The sequence below is a fragment of the Ceratotherium simum genome, chromosome 33 (assembly GCF_057802395.1).
Source record: "Ceratotherium simum simum isolate JZ-2026a chromosome 33, ASM5780239v1, whole genome shotgun sequence".
Taxonomy (NCBI): Eukaryota; Metazoa; Chordata; class Mammalia; order Perissodactyla; family Rhinocerotidae; genus Ceratotherium; species Ceratotherium simum.
Window position 1 is genome coordinate 6120708 of NC_141932.1, and position 24621 is coordinate 6145328.

The 24621-nt window shown below is 58.8% G+C and overlaps 3 protein-coding genes across 7 annotated transcripts; 1 reads left to right on the plus strand and 2 right to left on the minus strand.

Moving 5' to 3' along the window:
- The first annotated feature begins 491 nt into the window (after nt 1–491).
- Nucleotides 492–12716, plus strand: LENG8 (leukocyte receptor cluster member 8). 4 transcript variants are annotated; one of them, XM_014794262.2, is made up of 16 exons: nt 492–603; nt 2125–2217; nt 3179–3353; nt 3728–3829; nt 4664–4774; nt 5597–5849; nt 6079–6220; nt 6489–6677; nt 7075–7353; nt 7436–7576; nt 7670–7955; nt 8519–8620; nt 8699–8767; nt 8858–8987; nt 9068–9275; nt 11461–12716. In XM_014794262.2, exons 2-16 carry the CDS (start codon nt 2180–2182, stop codon nt 11621–11623), a joined length of 2388 nt encoding a protein of 795 aa, XP_014649748.1. In that variant the 5' UTR covers nt 492–603; nt 2125–2179; the 3' UTR covers nt 11624–12716. The 4 variants fall into 4 exon arrangements, with proteins under 4 accessions (XP_014649748.1, XP_087277291.1, XP_014649746.1 ...); XM_087421165.1 differs by lacking the exon at nt 4664–4774; XM_014794260.2 differs by having other exon boundaries at nt 9068–11604.
- Nucleotides 12717–12782: 66 nt separating this feature from the next.
- On the minus strand, nt 12783–14736 carry LENG9 (leukocyte receptor cluster member 9). The gene has a single exon (XM_014794274.2). It carries the CDS (start codon nt 14414–14416, stop codon nt 12830–12832), a length of 1587 nt encoding a protein of 528 aa, XP_014649760.1. The 5' UTR covers nt 14417–14736; the 3' UTR covers nt 12783–12829.
- A 1018-nt stretch (nt 14737–15754) lies between these two features.
- On the minus strand, nt 15755–21029 carry CDC42EP5 (CDC42 effector protein 5). Of its 2 annotated transcripts, XM_087421167.1 has the most exons (3): nt 20797–21029; nt 20233–20375; nt 15755–16291 (listed from the first exon to the last, which is right to left on the minus strand). In XM_087421167.1, the coding sequence occupies exon 3, from the start codon at nt 16289–16291 to the stop codon at nt 15830–15832; it is 462 nt and encodes a 153-aa protein (XP_087277293.1). In that variant the 5' UTR covers nt 20233–20375; nt 20797–21029; the 3' UTR covers nt 15755–15829. The 2 variants fall into 2 exon arrangements, with proteins under 2 accessions (XP_087277293.1, XP_087277294.1); XM_087421168.1 differs by lacking the exons at nt 20233–20375; nt 20797–21029 and adding an exon at nt 20376–20568.
- Nucleotides 21030–24621: the final 3592 nt, after the last annotated feature.

Genomic DNA, 24621 nt, shown 5'->3' on the forward strand with positions numbered 1-24621 from the left:
TACCTGCTCCGACCATTCTCCCCGACCTACCCTTGTTTCCCGCCTCTGAGTGTTTGACCAGGCCGTTCCCTCCGCCGGGTGCGCCTTTCCCGTTTTATCTACTAGGGAAGCTCCCCTTTCCAAGGGGAGACTGTTCTCACCCCCTTTCTCTGAGTTCATTGTCTTCCCCGGGCCTTCCGCAGCACTGTACGGTGGGTAGTTTTACAACTCTCATCACCCTAGTCTACACCTAGAGATAAGCAAGGCTACCGCGAACCGAGCCCCCACACGGCTGCGCGGAAGGGCGCAGGGTCCTACAAGCCTGCGGCGCCTGTCCCCTCGGGGCCACCATCCCCCCGCCCCGTTTCCGGCTTGCCTTTAAAGCGCCCACCGCGTCATTGCGTAGGCGGGGGGGGGGGGAACGGGCTCAGATCAAGCTTGCGGCGGCCATTGGCTGTGCGGCGGGAGGGAGGCGGGGCGAGGCCTCCGTGTGACGTCAGCACGCCGCGGTCGGGACGTCGGAGCCCTAGGAAGACAAGAGCCAGCCGGGTCGGGAGCGCTCTCGCGGCCGTGTTGCTCTCGCCTTGGGCCGCTGCTGACGATTCCCGGGGGCGATCGGCCGAGGTGGGTGTGGGGAGCTGCGGGCCGGCGGGCGGGCGGGGTCGGCGTCTCCTTTCGGCATTACTCCGCGCGGGCCCGGAGGCCTCGGCGGCTGTCGCAGCAGCGGACGCCGCGCGCGAGCGGCGACAGGGTGTGGCGGGCCGGAGCGGCCACTGCGCCTGCGCACCAGCGCGCCTGCGCCGTGGGCCCGGCTGCCGACCCCGCCCTCGGAATTCCGGGGCCCGCGCGCCCCCGCCCTCAACACCCATTGACCGCGCGATTCCAGCCGCGGGGCGGCGTTGTCCCGGGCGACGGGCGGCTCCTGCGCCGGCTTTTTCCCCGGGGCGGTGGCTCCGGAGCCAGTCGCGGGGGCCGAGGTGGGCTCTTCCTCCAGCCGGCGCCCTGCTCTGCCTTCTCCGGGCCTGCGGGGCGGCCAGGTGCCCCTCGCCTCCCCGGCCTCGCGTCCGGTTCCTGCCTCCACCCTTCAGACTCGCCAGGACGCTCACTGCAGGCCTTCCTCCCCTATTTCCTACCCTCCCCCGTCCTCTTGTTTACTCTTTAAGGCCTTTCTTTTCTAGGGCTGTTCCCAGCTCCAGACTTCTGTTCCTGCTCCCTCACTTCTAGGATTTTCAGGTTCTCCAGTGAGACTCGCCTTGGAGCCCACCCATACTTCTCAGTTATCCCCCCAAGTTCAGGCCCCCCAGTCTTTGCCTCCAAGACACCCCTTCACTTTCTTGCAGTCCTCTCCACCCCCGTCTCAACCTCCTAAAGATGTTCTGGATCTCTTTAGGCATCCCTGAAGCTTACTTTCCAGACCCCCAATCGCGGGCTGCCTCTTCTCCTTCCTGGGCCTACCCCTCCTTTTAGGAACCTGCCATGTAGGGTTTTTCTGTGCCCTTAGGGGACCTTCCTGTAATTAGTCTCTTAAAAGCTTTCCAAGAACCCATTTCTTCACTGCGGGGTTCCCCTTGGGCACCCTCAACTTCTCCCTGTTTCCAGGAGTAACTTATAGAAATCCCCTTTTCCTCTGATTTCTTTTTGTGTTCTCTGGTATTCTCTTCTCTCAAGGCTCCCTCAAACCCTTCCCTCTTTACAGAGTTCCCCTCAGAAACCTTTCAGCGTCCGCCAGCCTTAGGAGTTCACTCAGGCTTTGCTCATCAGGGCGTCCTCTTTCTTCTGCTTCCTCTCTGGAATTCCTCTTGGACTCCTTACCCCTTGACTGAGGTCCCCCCAGCCTACCCTCTGGACCTGCCTCTTATCTGTCTCAGAGTTTCCCTTGAACCACCTTCCCCTTCCTCCTATGTGTTTCAGATCCTTCATTTCCCACCTAGAGCACTGCAGGGAGGCCAAGGTCTTGCCCTCTTACTGTAGCCCTTTTAATTGACACCCAGAATTCTCTTCAGATTCTTTACCCCAGTGGCTCCTTCTTTCTCAGACTCCCCCTTTCTGCCTCGCTCCTCTGAGTCCATCCACTTCTCTTCCTGTCTTTGTGACATGTCTCTTGCTCCTTCTTGAGTCTCCCTAACTCTTTTCTTTTTCTCGTAGACAGTGAAAAAGCAGTCTGGCTCCCGAGGTCCACCCCTTACACCCCAAGGTCCAGATGGCGGCCAACGTGGGTGATCAACGGAGCACAGATTGGTTAGTGGGGCTAGTGGGACAGAAGCCGGAGGGGAGGGCGAGAGGACGTGAGAGCCAGTGTTGTCCTCTGGGATGGCCCTCCCACAACAGCGTGGGGGAAGTGATGCAGCAGTCCCTGTGGGCAGCAGTGGGGATGACGCCCTCCTCTGGCCTCAAGCATAAAAGGAAGCATGTGGTCATAGTGTGAAGAGGGTTGGGTCTTCACCTCTCTGAACTTTCATATTTCACAGTGCAGTGCTTGTTTCACAAGATTGTGATGATTCATTCATGAACTATGATTGGAGGCGGTCTCCAACACTTAATACTCAGGCATTTATCTTTTTGTTAATTGCTTGTTTTTTCCACCGCATTGTGATAATTACCTGCTGGCTGGGGTGGTGTCAAACGGAATTCTTTGATTCATAAAACATTTACACCTCTTAGGCGCCAGGTTCCATGTTTACTTCTGTGGACACTGGTAATTTTTTCATTTGTTTGATTTTTATTGACTGATTGAGGAAAATCAGCCCTGAGCTAATATCCATGCCAATCTTCCTCTTTTTGCTGAGGAAGACTGGCCCTGGGCTAACGTCCATGCCCGTCTTCCTCCACTTTATATGGGATGCCGCCACAGCATGGCTTGACAAGTGGTGCCTCTCGGTGCGCGCTCGGGATCCGAACCCGGGCTGCCAGCAGCGGAGCGCGCGCACTTAACCGCTACGCCACGGGGCCGGCCCCCTGTTTGATTTTTAACAGCTGTGTATCAGGCATCTGGAAAAGTACCTTAGGTAGGTAGTCTCATTTATCCCTCAGAAAACTGAAGCAGAAACTAATTGTCAGCATTACCATAGATTAGGAAATCTAGGCTCTTATAGATGGAGAGAGGGAGATCCGGGATTTGAGCTCTGGTATTTCCCTGCCTCCGTCTTGCCCACTGTGTGCAGTGGGGAGAGCAGACTGACTCGACGTCCTCTCTCTGCAGGTCCTCCCAGTACAGCATGGTGGCGGGGGCAGGCAGAGAGAACGGCATGGAGACGCCCATGCACGAGAACCCAGAGTGGGAGAAGGCCCGCCAGGCCCTGGCCAGCATCAGCAAAGCAGGAGCTGCTGGCAGCTCTGCCAAGGCCAGCAGCAATGGGCCGGTGACCAGCGCACAAGTGAGAGGGCCGCACGGGCCTGGGCACGCTGCACGGGGGGCTGCTGGGGGAGGCACACATGTGGTGTCTTTGTATCACTGGACACAGTGCTCTGAAGAGATTGTAGGAGCTTTCGGGTAGGGGAAGCGGGTCCGTTTCCTTGAAGAGTACGAGGTACCATGTGGTCCTTGCCCCTGGGAACCTAACCTGAAGAGCGAGGCGTGCCCTCAGTGCCCAGAGTCCGAGGTAGAGGCAGTGGCTCTCTGTGGAGAGATGTGGACCCAGTTCCACTCCGGCAGTTGACCACCAGAAAGTCAGCCTGCCCTTGTGGGGGCTGTGGGGCCCGTGGGTTCCTGCTGCCAATGCTGATGGCGTGTGGGCCTCTCTTCCCACAGTACGTGTCACAGGCAGAAGCCTCGGCCCTGCAGCAGCAGCAGTACTACCAGTGGTACCAGCAGTACAACTACGCCTACCCTTACAGCTACTACTACCCCATGGTAGGTGCCCAGCCCGGCAGGGATGGGTGGGTGAGGAGCTGGGCTCAGTCAGGATGGGTCCAGGGTAGTTAGTGGGTTGAAGTCAGCAGTGACAACCGCTGAAAAGCCCTCCACTAGCTCATTACCCACGAGATAAATCCCTGGTCCTGCCTGTGGCCCACCAAGTCCCACGTTACCTGGTTCTGGCCACCTTTCGCCACATGCTCGCTGACAGTTGCCACAGAGACCTCCTCCATCTCTGCACACACCAGGTCCACTCACGCTCTGCTCTGCTCTGCTGCAGCTCTCCTCTTCCCCTGTTCCCACGGCGCCCTGTGTCCCCGCCTCCTGGAGGGCTGCCCAGATGTCACCTTCAGAGAGCCCTTTCCTCTGGCAAACTTAGTCATGTACAGGGCTGTCCCCCGCTCACCCTGTTGTCTCTGTCTTTATTTGGCCTTCTTTTACTTGCCGCTGGATGTGTTATGTGTTTGTCTACGACTGAGCCTAGGTTTTGAGTGCAAACTTGTTAGAGCACAGGTTTAGTCTTTTATATTTTGTTCTATTGTAGTGCATAGAAGAGTTGGCACTCAGTAGATATTTGTTGAATAGAGAGAAACTTCTAAAAACTAGTGGAAGTGGGGTATGGAATTGATAGCAGTTTTCATTTTATTTACTAATTTTTTTAATATAAGATAATTTGATGCATTTATGCGGTGGAGGGAGAAAGAGGGGTGAGAGATGAGTGGAGAGTCACGAGTTGTGTATGGCTCCTGAGTGGCAGGAGAAGGGGGCAGGCCTAGACCTTACGGCAGGAATTGGGCCTGCCCCTAACCCTCCTTCCTGTGCCTTTGGCAGAGCATGTACCAGAGCTACGGCTCCCCCTCCCAGTACGGGATAGCCGGCTCCTACGGCTCAGCCACACCCCAGCAGCCATCGGCACCCCAGCACCAAGGGACTCTGAACCAGGTAACGCCCCAGCTGTCTCCGTGTTGAGTTCCAGCAGGGGCTGTAGTGTTTTGAGGGGGCTAGCAGTGGTGATGCCTGCGGTATTTAAGCTGCCCCTCCTACCTTTTTTTTAATCTGCCAAGCAACTTCTCATCTGAGAAGGATGAGGACAAAGCATAGTTTTGAAACCGGGACGGGTTTACGGCTTGGGCAAGGCCAGGGGCTGAGGTGTTGGGGTGACGGTGGGGAAGGATTTGTAGTGTGGCAGCCTGTCTCTGTCTGCCCTCTAGCACGCATGCACACGTATGTACACGCGCGCACACACACAGTCTGGGCTTGCATTTCACGTGCGTCTTGGAGGCGTGGTGGAGCTCGTGCAGGGAGGCAGGTCTGGGTTGGAATCCCAGCTCTGCGTGGGCTCTGGCTTTCAGCCGGCTCTGTCAAGCGAGAAGGGTAATCGCTGTGTTAGGGGCTCCTGTGATTGTGTCTGACGGCGTGTGTGTCTTGACTGGCACGTGATACGTGCTCAGACAGTGGCCGCTGGCGTGGGTGTGCTGGCGGGGTGGCTCTCACTGGGAGGCGGACTCCAGTGTTTAAACGTTGGCTGCTGCCACTCAGCAGCTGGGGGCCGTGGGCGAGCAGCTCAGTGTCTGAGCCTGAGTCTTCCCAGCTGTGAAGAGTGGTTAATAAAAGTCCATACTCCACAGGGTCACTCTGAGGGCCGAGGGTGACACTGCACCTCAGGGTCACCTGAGCTGAGAGCTGAGTATGTTAGCACTGTGAGAGTAGAGTGTGAGCGCGGAGGACTGTGCTCTCGCCCTCAGTGCCCGCTTCCTCCGACAGCCCCCGGTCCCCGGCATGGATGAAAGCATGTCCTACCAGGCCCCCCCTCAGCAGCTGCCAGCAGCCCAGCCCCCTCAGCCCTCCAACCCCCCGCATGGGGCTCATACTCTGAACAGTGGCCCGCAGCCTGGGACAGCCCCAGCCACCCAGCACAGCCAGGCAGGGCCCGCCTCGGGCCAGGCCTACGGGCCGCACACCTACGCTGAGGCTGCTAAGCCCAAGAAGGGCCAACAGCTCTGGAACCGCATGAAGCGTAAGTTGGCGTTGGACTGCGGAGAGAAGAGAGGGTGTGGGGGTGGGACCTCACAGAACTCGGGGACATGAGGCACATGGGGCCGCTGGTCCTTATTTCTGGGTGTGTGATCAGCCCAAGGCTTTGGGTGCGGCTGCTGCTCTGGAGCTCGGCGTCTCCCATTCTTGGGGGTAGGGCAGCCCCAGGTGGGCCCAGGATGGCCTAACCCCAGCTCTTCCTGTCCTCACAGCAGCCCCGGGCACTGGTGGTCTCAAGTTCAACATTCAGAAGCGGCCCTTTGCTGTCACCAGCCAGAGCTTCACCTCCGCCACGGAGGGCCAGCACAGCAGCTTCGGCCCCCAGCCCAACCCGGAGAAAGCCCAGAACCACAGGTGATGGCCGTGCCCTTGCCCCGGCCCCCGGCCCCTGTACTCAGCGTCTGTGTACAGTCCACGGGCCGGTTCTGCGCCCTGAGCGTCAGTCTGCTCCTCCACAACGGAGAGGGGTCTCCTCCCCTGGGGTACTGGGGGCGTGGAATGAGAGGGCAAAGAAAGCACTTGGGTCGTGTGTGGCACGTGTGTCAGCGCAGTGAGCAGTCGTGGCAACATCTTGGCTGGGGTGTGGGCTGCTCCCCAGCTGAGTCTCTGCCTCTGCCCCCAGGGGGGGCCTGTCCGGGAAGCCCGACGACTGGCCGCAGGACATGAAGGAGTACGTGGAGCGCTGCTTCACAGCCTGCGAGTCGGAGGAGGACAAGGACCGCACGGAGAAGCTGCTCAAGGAAGTGCTGCAGGCACGGCTCCAGGACGGCTCGGCCTACACCATCGACTGGAGCCGGGAGCCCCTGCCGGGGTGAGTGCGGGCGGGGCCTGCGGGGCGAGGGCCACTCTGCGCAGGGGGGTGCCAGGGTGCTGGAGTGGTGACCTGCGTCCTCGCGTGCCCGGGGGCCTGAGAGAAGTGAGCAGGAGAGTTGGGCCCTGGGGGCAGGAGGCCAGGACTTGCCAAGGGTTGGAACCCTGGGGTGGGGTGAGGGCCGTGGAGGCTGGCAGCTGTGTGTTACTCAGTGGCTAAGAGCAGCCTGTAGACACAGGAAACCCTGGGTTTGCTTCCCATTTCTGCACCGTATTAGCTGAGTCGCCTGGGTAAGTGCCCTTCCGGCCTGAGCTCGTGTGTCCCTGGGGCGGGCTGGCAGATGTTGGGGGCGGTGGGGGCGCCAGGTTGGTGACGCCCTGCCCTGCTATATCCTCAGGCTGACTCGGGAGCCTGTGGCTGAGAGCCCCAAGAAGAAGCGGTGGGAGGCCCCTAGCAGCCTTCACCCTCCCAGGGGGGCAGGCTCAGCGACACGGGGCGGGGGTGCCCAGTCCCAGCGAGGGACACCAGGGGCTGGGGGTGCTGGCCGAGCCCGGGGCAGCAGCTTCGCCAAATTTGGCAACCGCAATGTCTTCATGAAGGACAACAGCTCCTCCTCCAGCACGGACTCTCGCTCCCGCTCTTCCTCCCGGTCCCCGACCCGCCACTTCCGCCGCAGGTGCGCAGGCTCCGGGGTGGAGGGTGGGCCTGGCGGGCGGGGGGGCCGCTTCAGTCCTCACCTTCCCACTGCTTCTGCGCAGTGACTCCCACTCGGACTCCGACAGTTCCTACTCAGGGAATGAGTGTCATCCTGTGGGTCGCAGGAACCCGCCCCCCAAGGGTCGCGGAGGTCGGGGGGCCCACATGGATCGGGGCCGAGGCAGGGCGCAGCGTGGGAAGAGGTGAGACTTGGGGCAGGTGACTGGGAGGGGGGGCCTTGGAGAGGCACAGAGCTGACTGCTTGCCTCCCTCCCCGTCCCCCCGTCCCTTCCCAGGCACGACCTAGCTCCCACCAAGCGCAGCCGCAAGAAGATGGCGGCGCTGGAGTGCGAGGACCCCGAGCGAGAGCTGAAGAAGCAGAAGCGGGCGGCCCGCTTCCAGCATGGACACTCCCGCCGCCTGCGCCTCGAGCCCCTGGTGCTGCAGATGGGCAGTCTAGAGAGCAGCGGGGCTGACCCTGACTGGCAGGAGCTGCAGATCGTGGGCACCTGCACCGACATCACCAAGCACTACCTGCGCCTCACCTGTGCCCCCGACGCATCCACCGTGCGCCCCGTGGCCGTAAGTGCCCGAGCCCCAGGTGCCAACACAGGGAGGATGGCAGAGGCTACCCAGGAGGGGGTGGTGTGGCAGGCAGGGGCCTGCAGCCCCTGGGGACAGTGGGGCTGGTGGGCACTCTGAAGACAGCCTGTGCTTCGGAGCCCTGAGTCCAGGGCGTGTGGCCTTGTTGGGACACTTACTTGGCCTCGGAGCCTCTGTCTCTATCTCTACTTAGGAGATGGGGAGCGAGAAGCCTCCTTCCCAGGCAGTGCCCTGTGAGACAGTGGGGTGACTGTGTCCCACCTGCTCCATGGAGGCCCACGGTAGAAACAAGGTGAACATGGCATCCCAGGGACATGCACGCCGTGTGCTGATGCTGAAACCGAGGCCTGGGAGCATTTCACTCTAGCATTTCATCTGGCTGGGTGTTTGGGTTCTTTCTAACATTGGTAGCGAGTGACCAAGTGTGTTTGGTGTTGTAGCCCTCGTTTTAAAACAGCAAGTTAGCGGAAGTGTAACAGGTCTTTGTGTGTCCTTGTTCTCCCTGCCTGTCACACCGAGCACTAATTCAGCTCCTTTCCCAGGTTTTGAAGAAGTCATTGTGCATGGTCAAGTCCCACTGGAAGGAGAAACAGGACTACGCCTTCGCCTGCGAGCAGATGAAGTCCATCCGGCAAGATCTGACGGTGAGGCGGGTGCTGGGAGGCCTGGCCTTGGCGGGTCCCGCCCTGCCTGGCCTAACTTCTCTCTGCCTGCTGCCCCAGGTGCAAGGCGTGCGCACCGAGTTCACAGTGGAGGTGTACGAGACGCATGCCCGCATCGCCTTGGAGAAGGTGAGTGGGCTGACGAGGCCCTCCCAGGCTCCTCCCAGGCCCCTCTCCCACCTCACCCTGCTCCTCCTTCCCTCATGCCCTGCCCTCCAGGGTGACCACGAGGAGTTTAACCAGTGCCAGACGCAGCTCAAGTCGCTGTACGCTGAGAACCTGCCCGGCAACGTGGGTGAGTTCACGGCCTACCGGATCCTGTACTACATCTTCACCAAGAACTCCGGAGGTGAGAGGCCCACGCCACGGGAGAGGCGGCCCAGGCCCCACGGTTGGGCCCTGCTGACCCCGTTTTATCTTGGACCCCAGATATCACCACAGAACTGGCATACCTGACGCGGGAACTGAAGACAGACCCCTGTGTGGCCCACGCCTTGGCGCTCAGGGCAGCCTGGGCTCTGGGCAACTACCACCGCTTCTTCCGGCTCTACTGCCACGCGCCCTGCATGTCTGGCTACCTCGTGGACAAGTTCGCAGACCGGGAGCGCAAGGCTGCTCTCAAGGCGATGATCAAAACGTATGTGAAGCTGAGCTCTCCCCCGGCTCTCTGCGCTGCCGGCCCTGCCACCGCCGCCCTCCCCTCACAGCCCCATGTGCTCCTGGCCATCAGGCCTCCAACTCCCATCCCCCCCGTCTCCTCTGGGCGCCCTCCCTCGCGTCCTGGTCCTCTCTCCCCGTCTCGTCTTTCCACTCTCCGCCCTCCTCCACTCCCCCTTCCCTTCGCACAGCCCACCCTGTTCCGGGCCGTTCTCTACCTCAGTGCTCCGGGGGTCACTCTCTGTCCCTCTGCTCTCTTCCTCCTGCTCAAGTCACCCTGGTCTCTAGTTTGTTTTCTCCTTGCTCTGGGCTCTTGGCTTCCTGCCTTGAGGTCCCTGCCTTTCTTTTGCGGCTCTCCTGTCACCGAGCTCCTGCTCTGTAGAGACAAACTAGTAGGATGGCCCTGCTCTTGGCAGCTTCTGGTCTAACAGGACAGGGCCCCGTTCCACTTGAGCTCCTTCGAGAGTGCAGAAAATGTTTAGGGAAACAGGCGTGACACAGGGGCCAGCCAGACCGGGGGCGGGGGGGATACTTAAAAAGAGCATGTCCTCTGTCCACCAGATGTCCCATGTGCCCACTGTGTGTGTGTGTGTGGGGGGGGGCTGATGCTTGGGTCCTCAGGGGAGTGAGATGCCCCTGGGGAATGTAGGGCAATATCAGGAGATCACTTTTATTGTCACAACCAGGGGATGCTACTTGTTGAGTAGGTTGAGACCAGGGATGCTCCTGAACATCCTGTTGTACACAGAATGCCCCACAGCAGAGCATCATCCAGCGCCTGATGTTAGTCCTTCCGAGGTTGAGAACCCCTGGTCAGAGGTTGGTAGGTCCGAGGTTGGGAGCCATGGGGATGGTTTGGAGCTGGGGAAGGACAGTCAACCTGAAGGTTAGGAGATGCACTCTAGGATCCAGTTCGGGTCAAGACGACTTAAGAAAGAGGCCGAGCCAGGGCGGGGGCCGTGGAAATAGAAGAGGATGTGGGGAGGAAGCATGGAGGAAGCAGGACGCACAGGGCCTGGTTCCTGACCGGGGAGTGATGAGGCAGTGGGGCGTCTGAAAGCAGCCCCGGCTGCCGCTAAGTGCACCCTCTGTGGCCAGACAGGCCTCGGCAGGGCAGCTTGCAAGCTTCCATGCCGTTCTGGGGCTGTAGCTGGGCGAGTTCTTATTCCTGGTTTGTTTACAAGCTTGGCCTTGGTCGGGGACCCAGCCATGAATGTGCCTGTGGGAGGGGCCCTGGCCGGTCGTTGGCCTCATGCTCCCAGGCCTTCCCACCCCTGAGGGTGGCACTGCCTTTCCTTGGCAGACATGTCCCTCCTTCCAGAGCCAAGTACCTACAGGGCAACTGGGAGGCCAGCTCAGATGTGAGGGCAACAGGCTCTCCTGGGTCCCCATGGAGCTCTAGGGCCAAGACAAAGCTAGGGCTTGAGGCAGGACTGGTTCCAGTGCTTTCTGCCTCTCTCTCCCTAGGTGACGCTGGCCAAGTGGCCATGTGTTTGGAGCTAGCTGCAGTTTCCTCAGTGTTTGTCTATAAAGGGTGGAGTGACAGCTTACAGGGGGAATTCAGTGAGATAATGTGACAGCATTTAGAACAGCCCTTTCCTGGCACATGTCAAGGGCTCAGAAGTCTCTTATTAGCAACCAGAAATTATTGTCTTAAGTACGTAATCCGTGCTGGCTGACACTGTGCCTGGGGTGTTCCTGAGGCACTTTGACCCAGGGTAGGGGAAGCAGTGAGGGGTGGGTGCCCCAGAGAAGCAGTCGCCCCTGCTGTCCCATTCCCCTCCAGTGCCCATGCCTTTGGGTCACTCCCTCTACCCGGCCCCTGCCCCCCTTGGCCACAGCAGGCCCTCTTCTGAGGGACTGCTCAGGCCCTCGAGCAGTGGAGGAGCCAGCTGGGCCCTTCCCTCCCATCCCCTCTCCTTCCCGGTCCCCTGCACAGGTAAGTGAGGGTGCGGGGGGGCACAACCGGGGCTGGGGTCACCAGCCCCCACCCCGGGCCCCCCCAAGCCCCTGAGGTGGGGAGGCTGGGGGGTGGGGTGAGAGGTCAGCAGGTAACGTGCTGAGGAAACCCTTTGGGTGCCGGAGGGGGGGGCACCCACTCCCTGCACGTGGGGCCCTCCCCTGCCCGCCGCCCGCCTCATCACGTTCTCCTCTTGTCTCCGTAGCTTCCGCCCTGCGCTGCCAGTCTCCTACCTGCAGGCCGAGCTGGCCTTCGAGGGCGAGGCCGCCTGCCGGGCCTTCCTAGAGCCCCTGGGCCTGGCCTACACGGGCCCGGACAACACCAGCATCGACTGCCGCCTCAGCCTGGCGCAGCTGTCAGCCTTCTGAGCACCAGCCGACGGGGCGGGGCGGGGGGGGGGCAGGGGGCGGGGCCGCGGCCCCCCAGCGCCGCCTGTGCCGATTTTGCTTTTGAGCCATGGACTTGGGTTGTAAATTAATTCGCGGGGAGTGGGCTCCAGGAAGAGCCAGCATCCCTGCCCCCGTTTTCCCACCGGGGAGTCTGTACAGAGATTTTTTCTACATTTTTATTTTTTGCCTCAGAGAAATGGGATTGGGGGAGTTGGGTGGGACGGCAGAGGGTTGGGGGCATGGTCTGTAGGCTGCTCTGTGTCCACCTGGCACCTCCACTAATGCTGTCTCAGTGTTTTTTCTCTCTCTCTCTCGAGCTTGTACTCCGGTACGACCTGGCATCCTGGCCCATCCCATGCCGGGGGGCCAGGGGAAGAAGACAGGCCGCTCCGCCCGCGCCCGCCACGGCAGGGGCACCAGCACACCTGCCCGCCGCCGTCCGCCTCACCACAGACTCTTGTTCAGCCCTTCGGGGCCTCAGTGTTTGGGGCAAGGGGAGCCGCGTAGACTGTGCCCTGCCCTTGGCCCCCGCCCCCGAAATGCCGACGCCACGCCTCGACCAGATCCGCCGCCACTCCCACTGAGGACTCCGGAGGCCATCGCGGGACCTGCCGGCCGGGCCGCCTCGTCTGCAGTTGTATTAAGTTGTCTCCGTGTCCCCTCCTTCCTCCACCCCAGTGTTTCTTCTAGTTTTTTTTTCCCTTTCCTCCCTTCTGCTCCCACCCGTCCCTTGGTTCAGCACAGGTAAACCAGTTACCCCTCCCGCCTTCATGGATCACCAGCTCACGTCATGTTTCCTTCTCTTTTCTTTTTGTGTGTGTTTATTTAAGTTACTTTTTCTTCTTCCTCCCCTTTTCTTTTCGGTCCTCCCTCCCTCTTCTGCCATGTAACTGGAGGATGTGCAATGAGTTTGCAAACAGCTGGACTGTCAGGCTGCTTTCTTCCAGATGTGCCTCCTCTGCCTCCCCTCCCCTTCCTCTCCCCCCCCCCTTTCCTTCCTTCGTTCTTTCCTTGGAGCACTGAGCACCACTTGGAAGCTTGAGAAACCAAAATTAAAGAGAGAGAGAGAGAAGGCGCGTCATCCCTCCTGCTTGGACTGGATCTTCTCCTCTGGTTGTTCGGGTTCTGGCCCTGATTTCTTTTGGGGTTGAGATCCAATTTGCCTGTCCCAGAGGTCAAGGACTGTCACCCCAGGGGGATCTCAGCCAGGGGCTGGTAGGTGCCCCCTGCCCTCCCCATGCGGCACAGCCAGACTTTCCCCAGGGGCTGGCTCCCCAGCTCCTGCCCGGGGCTGAACCCAGGCCCAGGAAGGCAGACGTGGGAACCCTGGGGCACCTTGGCCAGAGTGAGGTGGGGGTGCAGCCCTCCAGGGGGCTGTAGCACTCTGAGCCCTTCTGCCTCCAGCCTCTGGCCCAGCCCTTGGGCCATACTTTCTAGGGAAGGGGAGGGTGGGGCACAGAGCACATGGTGGCCCAGGAGCACCAGGCGTGTAAAGCTTATCCGAGGGGGTGCCTGAAGCCCTGGGGCCGAGAGCACGCGTCTTAGAGCACAGACCACGGCCTCTGCCTCCCCGGGGCCCGCCAGCCGCAGCAGGGCCAGTGTCAGATGTAGGGCCTGTACCGGCACCATGAAAGCAGCACATGATGGCGCGGCTCGGACCAGCTCTTCCTGCGCCTTGGCCACTCCTGCCTGCAGCCCAGGCTCCGTCACCATCAGGGCCACAAAATGCGTGGGCCGGGGCTGGCGAGGGGTCTCAGGTCTGGTCACGGTGTCGTCTCCACTGTGTAGGGGCCAGGCCCCGATACCCCACTGTGCTGCCTTCTCAGGGAAGTCGTCTGGGGTCCGCCCTGGGGCTGCCATGGCCTGAGGCTCCGAGGTCCTGGGGACGGCAGTGGCTGGTTTCAGACGCCTTTCTTGCCTTGTCCACGGGGAAGCCTGGCCTCCAGCCCCGCCCAGCTCCCGCTCCCGGGCCTTCCTAGATGGCCAGGCAACCGCCAGGCACTGGGCCTCTGAGCCGCCACTATCCCGAGTAAAGGTGGCCTCGAGTCCCATCCAGTCCCGCTCTCTCTGCTCTCCCCCTGGGGCGCCAACGGGGCCCGCAGTTAGGCCGTCCTGCGTGTCCCCAGTCCAGTGTGCGTCCTCGGCCTTGTCCTCACCGGTGTGCGCTTCTCCAGTCCCCTGCACGTCCCCGGTCTCCCGCGCGTCCCCGCCGCCTGGCGCATCCCCGGTCTCCCGCGCGTCCCGGCCGTCGGGTGCGTGCCCGCCGTCTGGCGCGTCCCCGCTGTCGAGCACATCCAGGATGGTGGGCCCACGGCCCGCCGCCGAGCCCGAGCCGAAGACGTGGTCGGTGCGCGAGGCGCGGTCCCACACGACGCGGCCGCGGAAGCGGAAGTAGCGCACCCGGTGCTGCGGCACGGCCAGCACGCCCGGCCCGAGCGCCGCCAGCGGCTCGTCCCAGCAGAAGGCGCTGAAGGGCTCCTCGCGCACGCCCAGAAAGCGGTCGACGTAGCCCACCGAGAAGTCGGCCGGGTCGAGGCGCGGGTCCCAGAGGATGCGCTGGATGACGGCCGCGGCCGTGCGCAGCGGCGGCTTCTTGGCGCCGGCCTCGGCCTCCGCCTGCCCGCTGGGCCGCGCCGGCGCCCCGGGGTGGGGCTGGCGGCAGCGGGCGCCAAAGCGGCAACGGCCCTCCAGGAAGAAGCGGCAGGCCGGCGGCGGCGCGGGCTCCGCGGCGGGGGCCTCCAGGGGCGACTCCGGCTCTCCGGCTGCCGCCATGGGAGCCGGGATGCGGCTGACGCGCCCCGGGACAGCTCTGCCGGGACGGGCGCGGGCCCCGCTATGACTTCACCGGCGGGCGCTGCGGCCACGCCCCGGCCCGGGACCGCGCCCGCGCTCGGGAGGACTCCGGTCCGGTCCCCAGTGGGACCGCCCTCCGCGGTGTCCTCGGAGAGTCTGACCCTGCCCCCTCTGCGGGCAAGCGATTTACATGCGTGGGCCCGCCCCCAGTCCAGGTGCTTTACCGGTGCGGCCCCGCCGTTCTGGCACCTTAGCGAGCAGGGCCCCGTCCCCGGCCAAGTGATTTACATGCGTGGCCCCGCCCCCAGACCAAGTGGTCTACCGGTGTGGCCCCGCCGGTCTGGCACATTAGCGAGCCGGGCCCCGCCCCCGGCCAAATGATTTACATGCGTGGCCCCGCCCCCGGCCAAGTCATCTACATGCGTGGCCCCGCCCCCAGTCCAAGTGCTCTACCGGTGCGGACCCGCAGCTCTGGCACGAGAGCCTGGCCCCTCCCCCAGTCCAAGGGCTTTACCGGTGTGGCCCCGCCACTCCCGCGCTTTAGAGAACCTGACCCCGCCCCACGACAACTGATTTACATGCTCGGCGACGCTCCCAGTGGGGCCCCACTCCGCCCTCGGAGAACGTGAACCCGCCCCCTCCGCGGCCAAGCGATTTACATTGTCGTCCCATCCCCAGTCCTAATGATTTGCACGTGCAGTCCCGCCTCCTCTGGGCCCATAGGGAGCCTGGCTCCACCCCCTGCTTAGTAGTTTCCATACGCAGTCCAGCTTCCGGGCCTTAGCGGGCCTGGCTCCGCCCCTTGCCCAATGATTTGCATGCGCCGCCACGCTCCTCTGGGCTCTAGTTCGGTCGCACCCTCCGCGGGCGCCCGGGACAACCGGACGCCTGCAGGCTCGGACTGAACTTCGTAGTTCAGACTTGGGACGCTGCTGCCGCGCTCACATCTTTGGGAGACAAGGGGCCCTCCTCCACGGAGACCACGCCTCTTCCCGGCCACTTGCCAGCGCGCCCGCTCCGCCGGAGCGGAGTCCACTGGACCCAGGAGCTCGGGTCAACATTGATGAATGAATGAGGCTGTGGGAGCGGCCACGTGGACACCCCGCCCCCGGGGAGGGCACCTCCTAGCCACACCCCCGCGCTCTCTTAAAGGGGCCGCATCCCTCCACTCCAGGCTCATTATCCGCCCTCCACCTGGCTAGTGCAGTTACCGCAGGGACCAGGAGTCCAGGTGACAGATCTGGCTCTTAAAGGCGCCAGGACCGCATCAGCCCCTCCCCATGCCCCCTTCCCATGTGCAAAGTGAACAGACAGAACTGGGGCACAGACCTTGGCCGTTTATGTATAAAGAAGTGGGGTGTCCGACCGTAAGGGCGCGGGGAACCAGGGTGCCTAAAGGCCGATGACGTCGTCCAGCTCGAGGTCCGCGCTGGGGCTGCAGCGGGCCCTGGGGTGCCGCACCCCAGAGCCGGGGTCTGCGTCGGGCTTGGCGGCCGCGGCCCCCGGGCGCTCCGCGTCCATGACGCCCAGCACCGCGTCCAGCATGGAGGGGCCCAAATCCAGGTGGAAGGACAGCAGCGGGTCGGCGGGCGCGGGCGCGCGCAGGGCGGGCGGCGGGGGCTGCGGCACGGCGGGCGGCGGCGCGCAGCGCGGGGCCCCTGCGGGCGGCGCCCGGGGCTCGGGGGGCGGCCCTCCGCCGTGGCGGCTCAGGAACGACGTGTCCCCGAAGGCATCGCCGCCGCGCCCCACATGCAGCGTGTGCCGGAAGTCGCCGAGCGGCGCGGAGATGGACAGGGCGCCGCGCTCTGGCCGCTTCTTGGGTTGCACCGGGCCCAGCTGCTTCAGCACCGGCATCTGCGGGGTAGGGGCGGGTCAGCGCTGCCTCCACCCCTGAGGGGGCGCCCGACGCCTGCCTTGTCCCCAGCTCTCCATAAGGACAGGATGATGGTGGGGGGTGTTACTCCCATTTTACAGGAGGGGAAACTGAGGCTCCCAGAGGCCTTAGGTCACAGCTGCTTGATTCAAATCTCAGGTTCAAATTTAGGTCTGCCCTTGACCACCACGCTATGCTGATTCCACTAACAACTATCATTTGAGCTTCCTATAGGCCAGGCAAGGAACAACACGCTTCACCAGCCCTTCTGAGTGCTTCCCAAACTTGACAGAAAACTCCAGCTCCTCACAGATGGAGATTCCCAGGCCTGGTCCCTGAAGACAGGGCTGACTTTGTCCATTAGGTGCCCCAGGCACAGTGCCTGGGGCCCACTACACAGGAAGAAGTGAAAATGTTTTATTTTAGGGGGCTGGCCCGGTGGTGCAACGGTTAACTGCAGGCGCTCTGCCTAGGCGGCCTGGGGTTCCCAGGTTCGGATCCGGGGCCCACACTGATGCACTGCTTGTAAAGCCATGCTGTGGCAGTGTCCCATATAAATTAGAGGAAGATGGGCACGGATGTTAGCCCTGGGCCAGTCTGCCTCAGCAAAAAGAGGAGGATTAGCGTCGGATGTTAGCTCAGGGATGATCTTCCTCACCAAAAAAAAAAAAAAAGAAAGAAAATGTTTTATTTTAAAATGTGTGGATTATATTTGTCTTTATATCAACACAGCCTTAAAATATAAATATATAAATCTACGTACACACACCCCGCTGAAAGCTTTGCCTAGGGCACACAAAAGTCATCCTGCCAGGAGATTCTAATTCGGGAGGTTTAGGGTGGGCCTGGGAATCTGTATACTTGCACGGCATTTTATAATTTGAATTATCTGATTTTAAAAGAGATAATGTCTCACTCTTTGTAAGATGATAATAATATTAATAAAATTTCCCTATGTTAAAAAACAGCGAGAATGGCATAAATTGGAAGCTGGCAGCTTGTGAACCGTAAGCCAGGTACACTATTGTCACGTGGCTGCCCCGGGGATTCGATGGTCAATAGAAATGCCGGCCAACCTTTGCCCGTATCCTGGAACTTGGGTGTTTTTATGGAACTTCTGGGAGGGACTGTGGTGACCTTGGCGTTTTGTAATAACTACAGTCACTGTCACTATAATGAAAGATCTTTCTATTCGCATTGAAGCCCCACCCTTTGCCAGCTGTCTGAATTGGGATAAATTATGTGATCTCTGTATGTCTGTCTCCTATCTGTAAAATGGATAAAATAACACTCCTTTCCTTTCATGGCATATAGGAAAACTCAACCAAAGTAAACCACGTTTGTCATAGGGCCAGCCAACTGGTAGTGCTAGTGTTGGGGGTGGGGGGAGGGAGACGTGTCCCCAAACAATAACTGTGGAACAGAATTTAGATTTGATAAACTCCTATGAGGAAGCCACAGCAGCCAGCATTGTTCTCTTAGTAACTAGCACCCTGGGAAATATCAGTCATGTGGAGAGAAATTAAAGCCAAAAGAATTTAAAATAATTGTAGATGGATGTGTTCCGGGCGCTGCCCTCTACCCTACCCAAACACACACACACATACACACACACACACACACACACTTCACATTTGTTTCTCTGGGAAAACCAGTCTTGATTAACCACCTCTGCAGTGCTTCTCAAACTTCTGACCTCAACCTAGATGAATAAACATATTTTTATTGCAACCTGGCACACTATCTCCACTCCTTCTCCTCCTGCCCCCCACATAAGGGAAACATTAAATTTCGTGAAACAAGATTTACTCTTGTAACATGCTAGGCACTTGGATATTTTCAATGCCAATCTATTTTATTTTTCTTTTTAAAAGCTGACCTCCACTCATTAATGAATCTCAATCCGCACTTTAAAATTAAAAAAAATCCCCTCTTACTAACAGTGCCCATTATTACTCTGCAGTGAGTTATGGGTGAAAAGAGCAGAACTCAGACAGCCAACTGCCCAGGTTTGGGTCGGCTGTGCTCATTGCTGTGCAGGTTTGGGCAAGTTACTTAGCCTTTCTGAGCTCGTGTCCTGGAAAACGGAATGATACTCATACAATACTTGACGGCCTCTTTGCAAGAACTGGTGAGATGTTGCCCATGCAGGTCTTGGCAGAGTACCCCCCCACACAGCACATGCTCAGTGGAGTCCCTTGGATCATTCACCCCCGTCCCAGACAAGGAAACAGACAGAGGGGTTACATGACCTGCCCAAGGTCACAAAGCCAGCTCTGTGGGACTCCAGAGCCAGAGTCACCACTTCCACTGCCTGCTGCCCTGTGAAGTGACCCCTCCCTGGGCGGCTCCCAGCCACCGACTCCTTTGCCTGCCCACTCCCCAGCTTCCCCCTCATCCCGTCCCCCTATCGCCCTGCCAGGCGACCTTTAGATTTGGCTTTCTGACATCAAACACACCTGGGCTGCCTTTTCCTTTCTGTGGGACCCTGAACTAACTTCCTCAACCTGAAACCTCGGTCTACTCCACTGACAAACGGGCATCAGAATGCCTGTTGGCTAGGAGTCCTCGTCAAGTAGACTCACGATGCTTCACTTCCCAAGCACTTATTCCGGGCCAGACACCGCCTACGTGCTTCAGAGATGAACGAACTCATTTAATCCTCAGAACCACCCAATGAGGGAGAGACCATTATTATAACGTCCATTTTACAGATGCGGTGGCTGAGGCACAGAGAGGTGAAGCAACTTGCCCCAGGTCACAGAGTAGCAAATGTTGGAGCCAGATTTGGACCCCAGGCAGATAAACTCCAGACTCTAAGGATGATATTCAATTGCTCATAGCCCCCTCATAGGATAGGGTGGGCCAGTGTGCATCCCCATGGAAAAAATAATGTTTTGATTTGATATGAAGGCCAGGGATACTCTTGAACATTTGTTCTTCTTCTCTCTCTCTCTCTTTTTTTTTTTTTTTTTCCATTCTGGACAAGAATGAGAGAAATAGTTTTTTGGTTTTTATTTGTTGGTGTTTTTTTGGTGAGGAAGGTTAGCCCTGAGCTAACATCTGTTGCCAATCCTCCTCTTTTTGCTGAGGAAGATTGGCCCTGGGCTAACATCCATGCCCATCTTCCTCTACTTTATATGCGGGACGACTGCCACAGCGTGGCTGATGAGCTGTGCGTAGGTCCGCGCCCAGGATCCGAACCTGCGAAGCCAAGCAGAGCGTGCGAACTTAACCACTACACCACCGGGCGCCCCCCGGAATGAGAGAACTCGTTTTTGAATGCCACTTTTCCCCTGCTAGCTCTGAGACCTTCGGGGCAAGTCACTGCTCCTCTCGGAGCCTCGGTGGCCTCTTCAATAGAAGGCTCTAAACTCCCTCTAGCAGAGCTGTGTGCTCGAGGCAATGAGGTCATGCTCGGAAAAAGCCCGTCACACGGCCAAGGCTGCGCACAGAGGGGCTGTTGTTGGCGACAAACGTGAAACAGGCAGAGAGTGCGGGCGCGAGGTGGGTCCCCAGACGCCCCGACCCCGCGCCTACGGTGGGGCGTCCTCCTCCCGCCTCCAGCCGCCCCCTCTCTCCAGCCCCCGCAGGGCCGCCGCTCCAGCTGCAGGGCTGGGGGGCGCAGCTGGTTCACCTCTGTCCTGTCCCGGGCCCAGCCCCGCCAGGACGGAAATAACAACCCTCTCCAGATCCGGCCCGACTGGTTCTCAGCCCTTTGGGAGAGGCTGCGAGGCGGGTGGGGCCGAGGCAGGGCCAGGGGACCCGCGAGTGGGAGACCCCCGGCCCCTAGGAGCTCCGGCGCGCGCTTCCTGAGGCCACGTGGCTGCGGCCCAGACTTCAGCGGCCGCCGTCCCGCTGGCCGTCTGTCCTGCTTCCCTCCGGACCTCGCCGGGAACCCCGGCCCGCCACTGCCCCTTACCTCGCGGTCCTCGCTGAGCGGGGCAGGCGCGCTCTCAAGCTCCGGCTCAGGCTGGGACCCCCCTCTCCTTGGTTCGGAGCCCGCCTCCGCCTCCTAGTCCCAGGCCCGCGCCTTCTTCCTTCTTCCTCCGGGCGGGATCTCACCTGGCAAAGGAAGCGTCATGCGGAACTTGCAGGGGGGATCCAGGACCCAGGCGTCCGGGTCCACAGTGCCACCTCCTCAGGCCTCCTCCTCCTCTCCTCTCCTAGGTTCCCGGAGTCCAGGCTCCCAGCTTTCTTACTCCTCAGACCCAGGGGTCCAGGCCCCCAGCCCCTCCTCCCTCAGACCCAGGAGTCCAGGCCCCCAGCCCCTCCTTGCTCAGACTCGGGGGGTGGTCTAGGCCTCCAGCCCCTCCTCCCTCAGACCCAGGAGTCCAGGCCCCCAGCCCCCTCCTCCCTCAGACCCAGGAGTCCAGGCCCTCAGCCCCTCCTTGCTCAGACTCGGGGGGTGGTCTAGGCCTCCAGCTCCTCCTCCCTCAGACGCGGGAGTCCAGGCCCCACCCCTGGCTGGGGGTCCCTTCTTTACCTGCACCGGGAACTGAAGCGTCAGCCCCTTTCGGGGGCCATGGTAGGAACCCAAACCGGCGCAGAGTCACCGCCCAGCCCGGCTCAGTCCGTCAGCCCGGGGCAGAGAGGGTTAAGGCGCAGGCCCCTCCCAGCCTTCCTTATCCCCCAAAAGTTTGCCTCTAGGATTTAAAGGACTAGAAAGCGGCGGCGGAAAGGGGAGGCCCCTCCGGGCTGAGTGTGGGGGCGGAGGAGGCCCAGACTGGATGTGCACGGAGGACGCGCAGAGGGTGGGGGATGGACAGGGCGCGCCCCCAGCCCGGCCCCTCCCCCTGCCCAGCTTGGAATTTCCTGAAACTGGGGAAGTCTGGCTGTTTAGAAGAGTAATTTCTTCCAGATTGCAGCTGTTGGGGAGTATGTGTGTGGAGAGAGAGGGAGAGAAACAGGGAAACGGACAACGCCAGGCAGAAGACCAGCAGAAGGATGGAGGTGGCCTGGAGGGGCTGCTCGACCCTGCTTTGGAGAGACCCCTGGACGAATGTCCCCGCCTGAAGCTGCTCATCCTTAGAAAGGCCATTACATCACTCTGAGCGCCTGTGCCTGTTGGTGACTAGAGGGTCAGATTTGGGTATTAGGAAGATCCCTCAGGGGCCAGTGTGAGGGAGGGCCTGACATGGAGGAGAGCAGAGTCCCAGGGAGGAGGCCAGCTCAGTGGAGGTGGGTGGGTGGAGAGGTAGAGGCCCAGGAGGAGGCTGGCTCAGTGGTGGGCTGGGGCTGGGGTTGTGGGGCTGGAGACGAGAGAGTTCAGCAGATAACAAGGAAATGCAGCTGAAAATCTTGTAAGGAGTCTCAAAGGAGGAGTGGGAGTTTATAGGGCTGAGGAGAGGGTGACGACTATTCAGGGCAGGGGAGGCCAGGTGGAGCAGAGGGCACTAAGGCGTCGATAGAGTTCCGTTTGCCTGGAAAGATCAGCTCAAAAGCCATTAGAAGCTTAGACTTTGTCCTGGAGGCTGTGGGGCACCACACTGGGGCAGGGTAAGGAGCAGGAATAACAGGGCCAGATCCAGGTGGTAGAGAGTTCCTCCTGGGATCCACGTGGGGGATGGGCTCCCTGTGGGGGATGGACCTGAGCAAGGCTGGGACTCACATCCAGAGCAGAATTTAAGGTGGGGGCCTGTGATCACCCCAAACTCAGTAACCAATATTTAAATGGCACATTTTTATTAAATATTTTTATTGATGTTAAATTCACATAAGTAAAATTAACCAGTTCAAAGTGGCACTTCGTATATTCACAATGTTGTGCAACCATCACGTCTGTCTGGTTCCAAAACATTTTTATCACCTCAAAAGGAAATCCCATACCCTTTACCAGCCACTCCCCATTCTCCCCCATCCCCCAGCCCCTGGCAACCATTAATCTACTTTCTGGCTCTATGGATTTGCCTGTCCTAGACATGTCATATACGTGGAATTATATGATATGTGGTCTTTTGTGTCTGCTTCTCTCATGTGGCATAATGTCTTCCAGGTTCATCCACATTATAGCGTGTATCAGTGCCTCATTCTTTTATGGATGAATAATATTGCATTATATGGACACACTATATTTTGTTTAAGATAAATAATATTTTAATGCAATATTTTAAAAATGCAGAAAATCTATAATGGACAAAACCTCCAAAACTTCAAATAAAGACAGGATCCAGGGTTGTTGTGAGCTTTACTGGAGCCTGAGGCAAAATAAAAAAATCAGTCACACTGATTCTGTCTTCATTTAAAATTCTGATATTTTGTTCATCATGGGTGTGTTATTTATTCTTTTTGTTGCCTTTATTCATTTGTTGAATTACAATGTTGTTGATCTTAGTTACTGAATCTTTGGTGTTCCCTTCATTTTTTTCCCTCCCGGTAGTCCCAGCCCTGACCTGGAGGTGAGGCTAAGTGCAGGGACCCCAGGGAGGGAGCCACAAGGATGGAGAAGAAGGTACAGACCAAAAGGGAGGCAGGCTCACTTGGACTTGGGAACTGAAAGAGAAGGGGTTGCAGGAGACAGAGGAGCCAAGGACGATGGTATTAGTTTTCCGTTGCTGCCGTAAGGAATCACCACGATCCACGTGCTTTACAGCCACCCGCATTTACTATTTTACAGTTTCTGTAGGTCAGAGTCCCTGTAGGTCCTTAGGATCCCTCAAGGCTGAAATCAAGGTGTCAGCAGGGCCACACCCCTTACTTGGAACAATCCTCTTCCAAGCTCATTCAGGGTGTTGGCTGAATTCAGTTCCTCGTGGCCCTAGGACTGAGGTCCCTGGCTCTTGCTGGCTGTCAGCTGGGGGCTGGTGTGTTCCGAGAGGCTGCCTGCATCATTCTTGTGCTTTCCATGTGGCTGTCTGCTGGCACGGGTGGGTTGAGTCCCTCTTAGTCTTCAAGGGTCCCTGATTTGTGGGTCTGCTCCATCTCTCTCCTGCCTCCAGCTGGAGAAGGTTCTCTGCTTTTAGCGCTCATAGAATTAGATTGGACCCACCTGGACGGTACAGGTGACGCAGGGTTCTCCAGGGAAACAGAACCAGTAGGAGATATATATATATGCGTACTGTATATACATACATACTTATACACACACACATATATATCCACATATATATAATTAAGATGTATAATTAAGATATCTATATAGTTAAGATATATATCTTTATGTGTAAGATATTACATATATAAAATATTTACTTTTACTGATTATCAAGTAATACATATCCATATATATACATATCCTTTAATATATAATTAATGTATATTAATACATATCCATTACCAAATATGTGGATATGTATTAATATCCATATATATGTATACACACACATATGTATATCAAGGCATTGGATTTTGCATGCCAGGGGCTGGTAAGCCCCAAGTCCATGGGGCATACTGGAAACTCTCAGTCTGCTGCAGTCTTGAGGCAGAATTTCTTCTTCCTCAGTTAAACCCCCATTTTGCTCTTCAGGCCTTTCAGCTGATTGGATGCGGCCCACCCACATTCTGCAGGGTAATCTCCTTTATTTAGAGTCAACTGATTGTAAGTGTTAACCACATCCACAAAATGCCTCCACAGCAACACTTGGATTTGTGTTTGGTTGAATAACCGGCTGCTATAGCCTGGTCTAGTCAACACGTAGAATCAACCATCAGGGCAGGATAATCGCCCTACCTTAAGGTCCATAACTTTATTTACATCTGCAAAGTCCTTTGCTGTGTGATACAACATATTCACGGGTTTCAGAGATTCATGCCTGGACATCTTTAGAGATGCATTCTGTCTACCCCAAACACCCTCTGAGGGCAGGTCCTGGGGGACAGTGGGGCCACCACCAAGGTAGAGAACCCGGGAGGAGGAGCAGGCGTGCGGGAGATGGACGCTATGCCCGGGAGAGATGGAAGGAGGGCCAGCTTCGTGGGGAGTGACCTCTGCAGTCACTTGGGGCTCCGTGTTCAGAAGGGCCCCATGCTTGGTTTAATGATCTGCTGTGACCATCTTGAAATTATTAATAATTTTGAACAAGTGACCCCCCCATTTTCATTTGCAATATGCCCCACAAAGTATGTAGCCGGTTCTGGATTGAAGTGCAGGGAGAACAGAGGCCTGGGACAAAGCATCCGAGAATGGCAACATTCTAGAAACAACAAGAGGGAAAGGACCTCGGACAAGGTCCTGGCCTCAGAGAAAGGGAAGAGGAGAGAGAGAGGTTCCAGCAGCCCTGGGAGGACGCATAGGCCCCTCCCTGCAGTCTCAAAAGCAGGTCAAGTATGATAAAAAGATTCACTGGATTTAGTAACCACCCAGAGGCCACTG

Bases quoted from the DNA above. Each gene is read 5' to 3' on its own strand.
- CDC42EP5 (XM_087421167.1), bottom strand. From the start codon at position 16,291: ATGCCGGTGCTGAAGCAGCTGGGCCCGGTGCAACCCAAGAAGCGGCCA.
- LENG8 (XM_014794260.2), top strand. From the start codon at position 2,180: ATGGCGGCCAACGTGGGTGATCAACGGAGCACAGATTG. The intron at 2,218-3,178 runs GTTAGTGGGGCT...CTCTCTCTGCAG, and splicing joins GATCAACGGAGCACAGATTG to GTCCTCCCAGTACAGCATGG. The intron at 8,768-8,857 runs GTGAGTGGGCTG...CCTGCCCTCCAG, and splicing joins CCCGCATCGCCTTGGAGAAG to GGTGACCACGAGGAGTTTAA.
- LENG9 (XM_014794274.2), bottom strand. From the start codon at position 14,416: ATGGCGGCAGCCGGAGAGCCGGAGTCGCCCCTGGAGGCCCCCGCCGCG.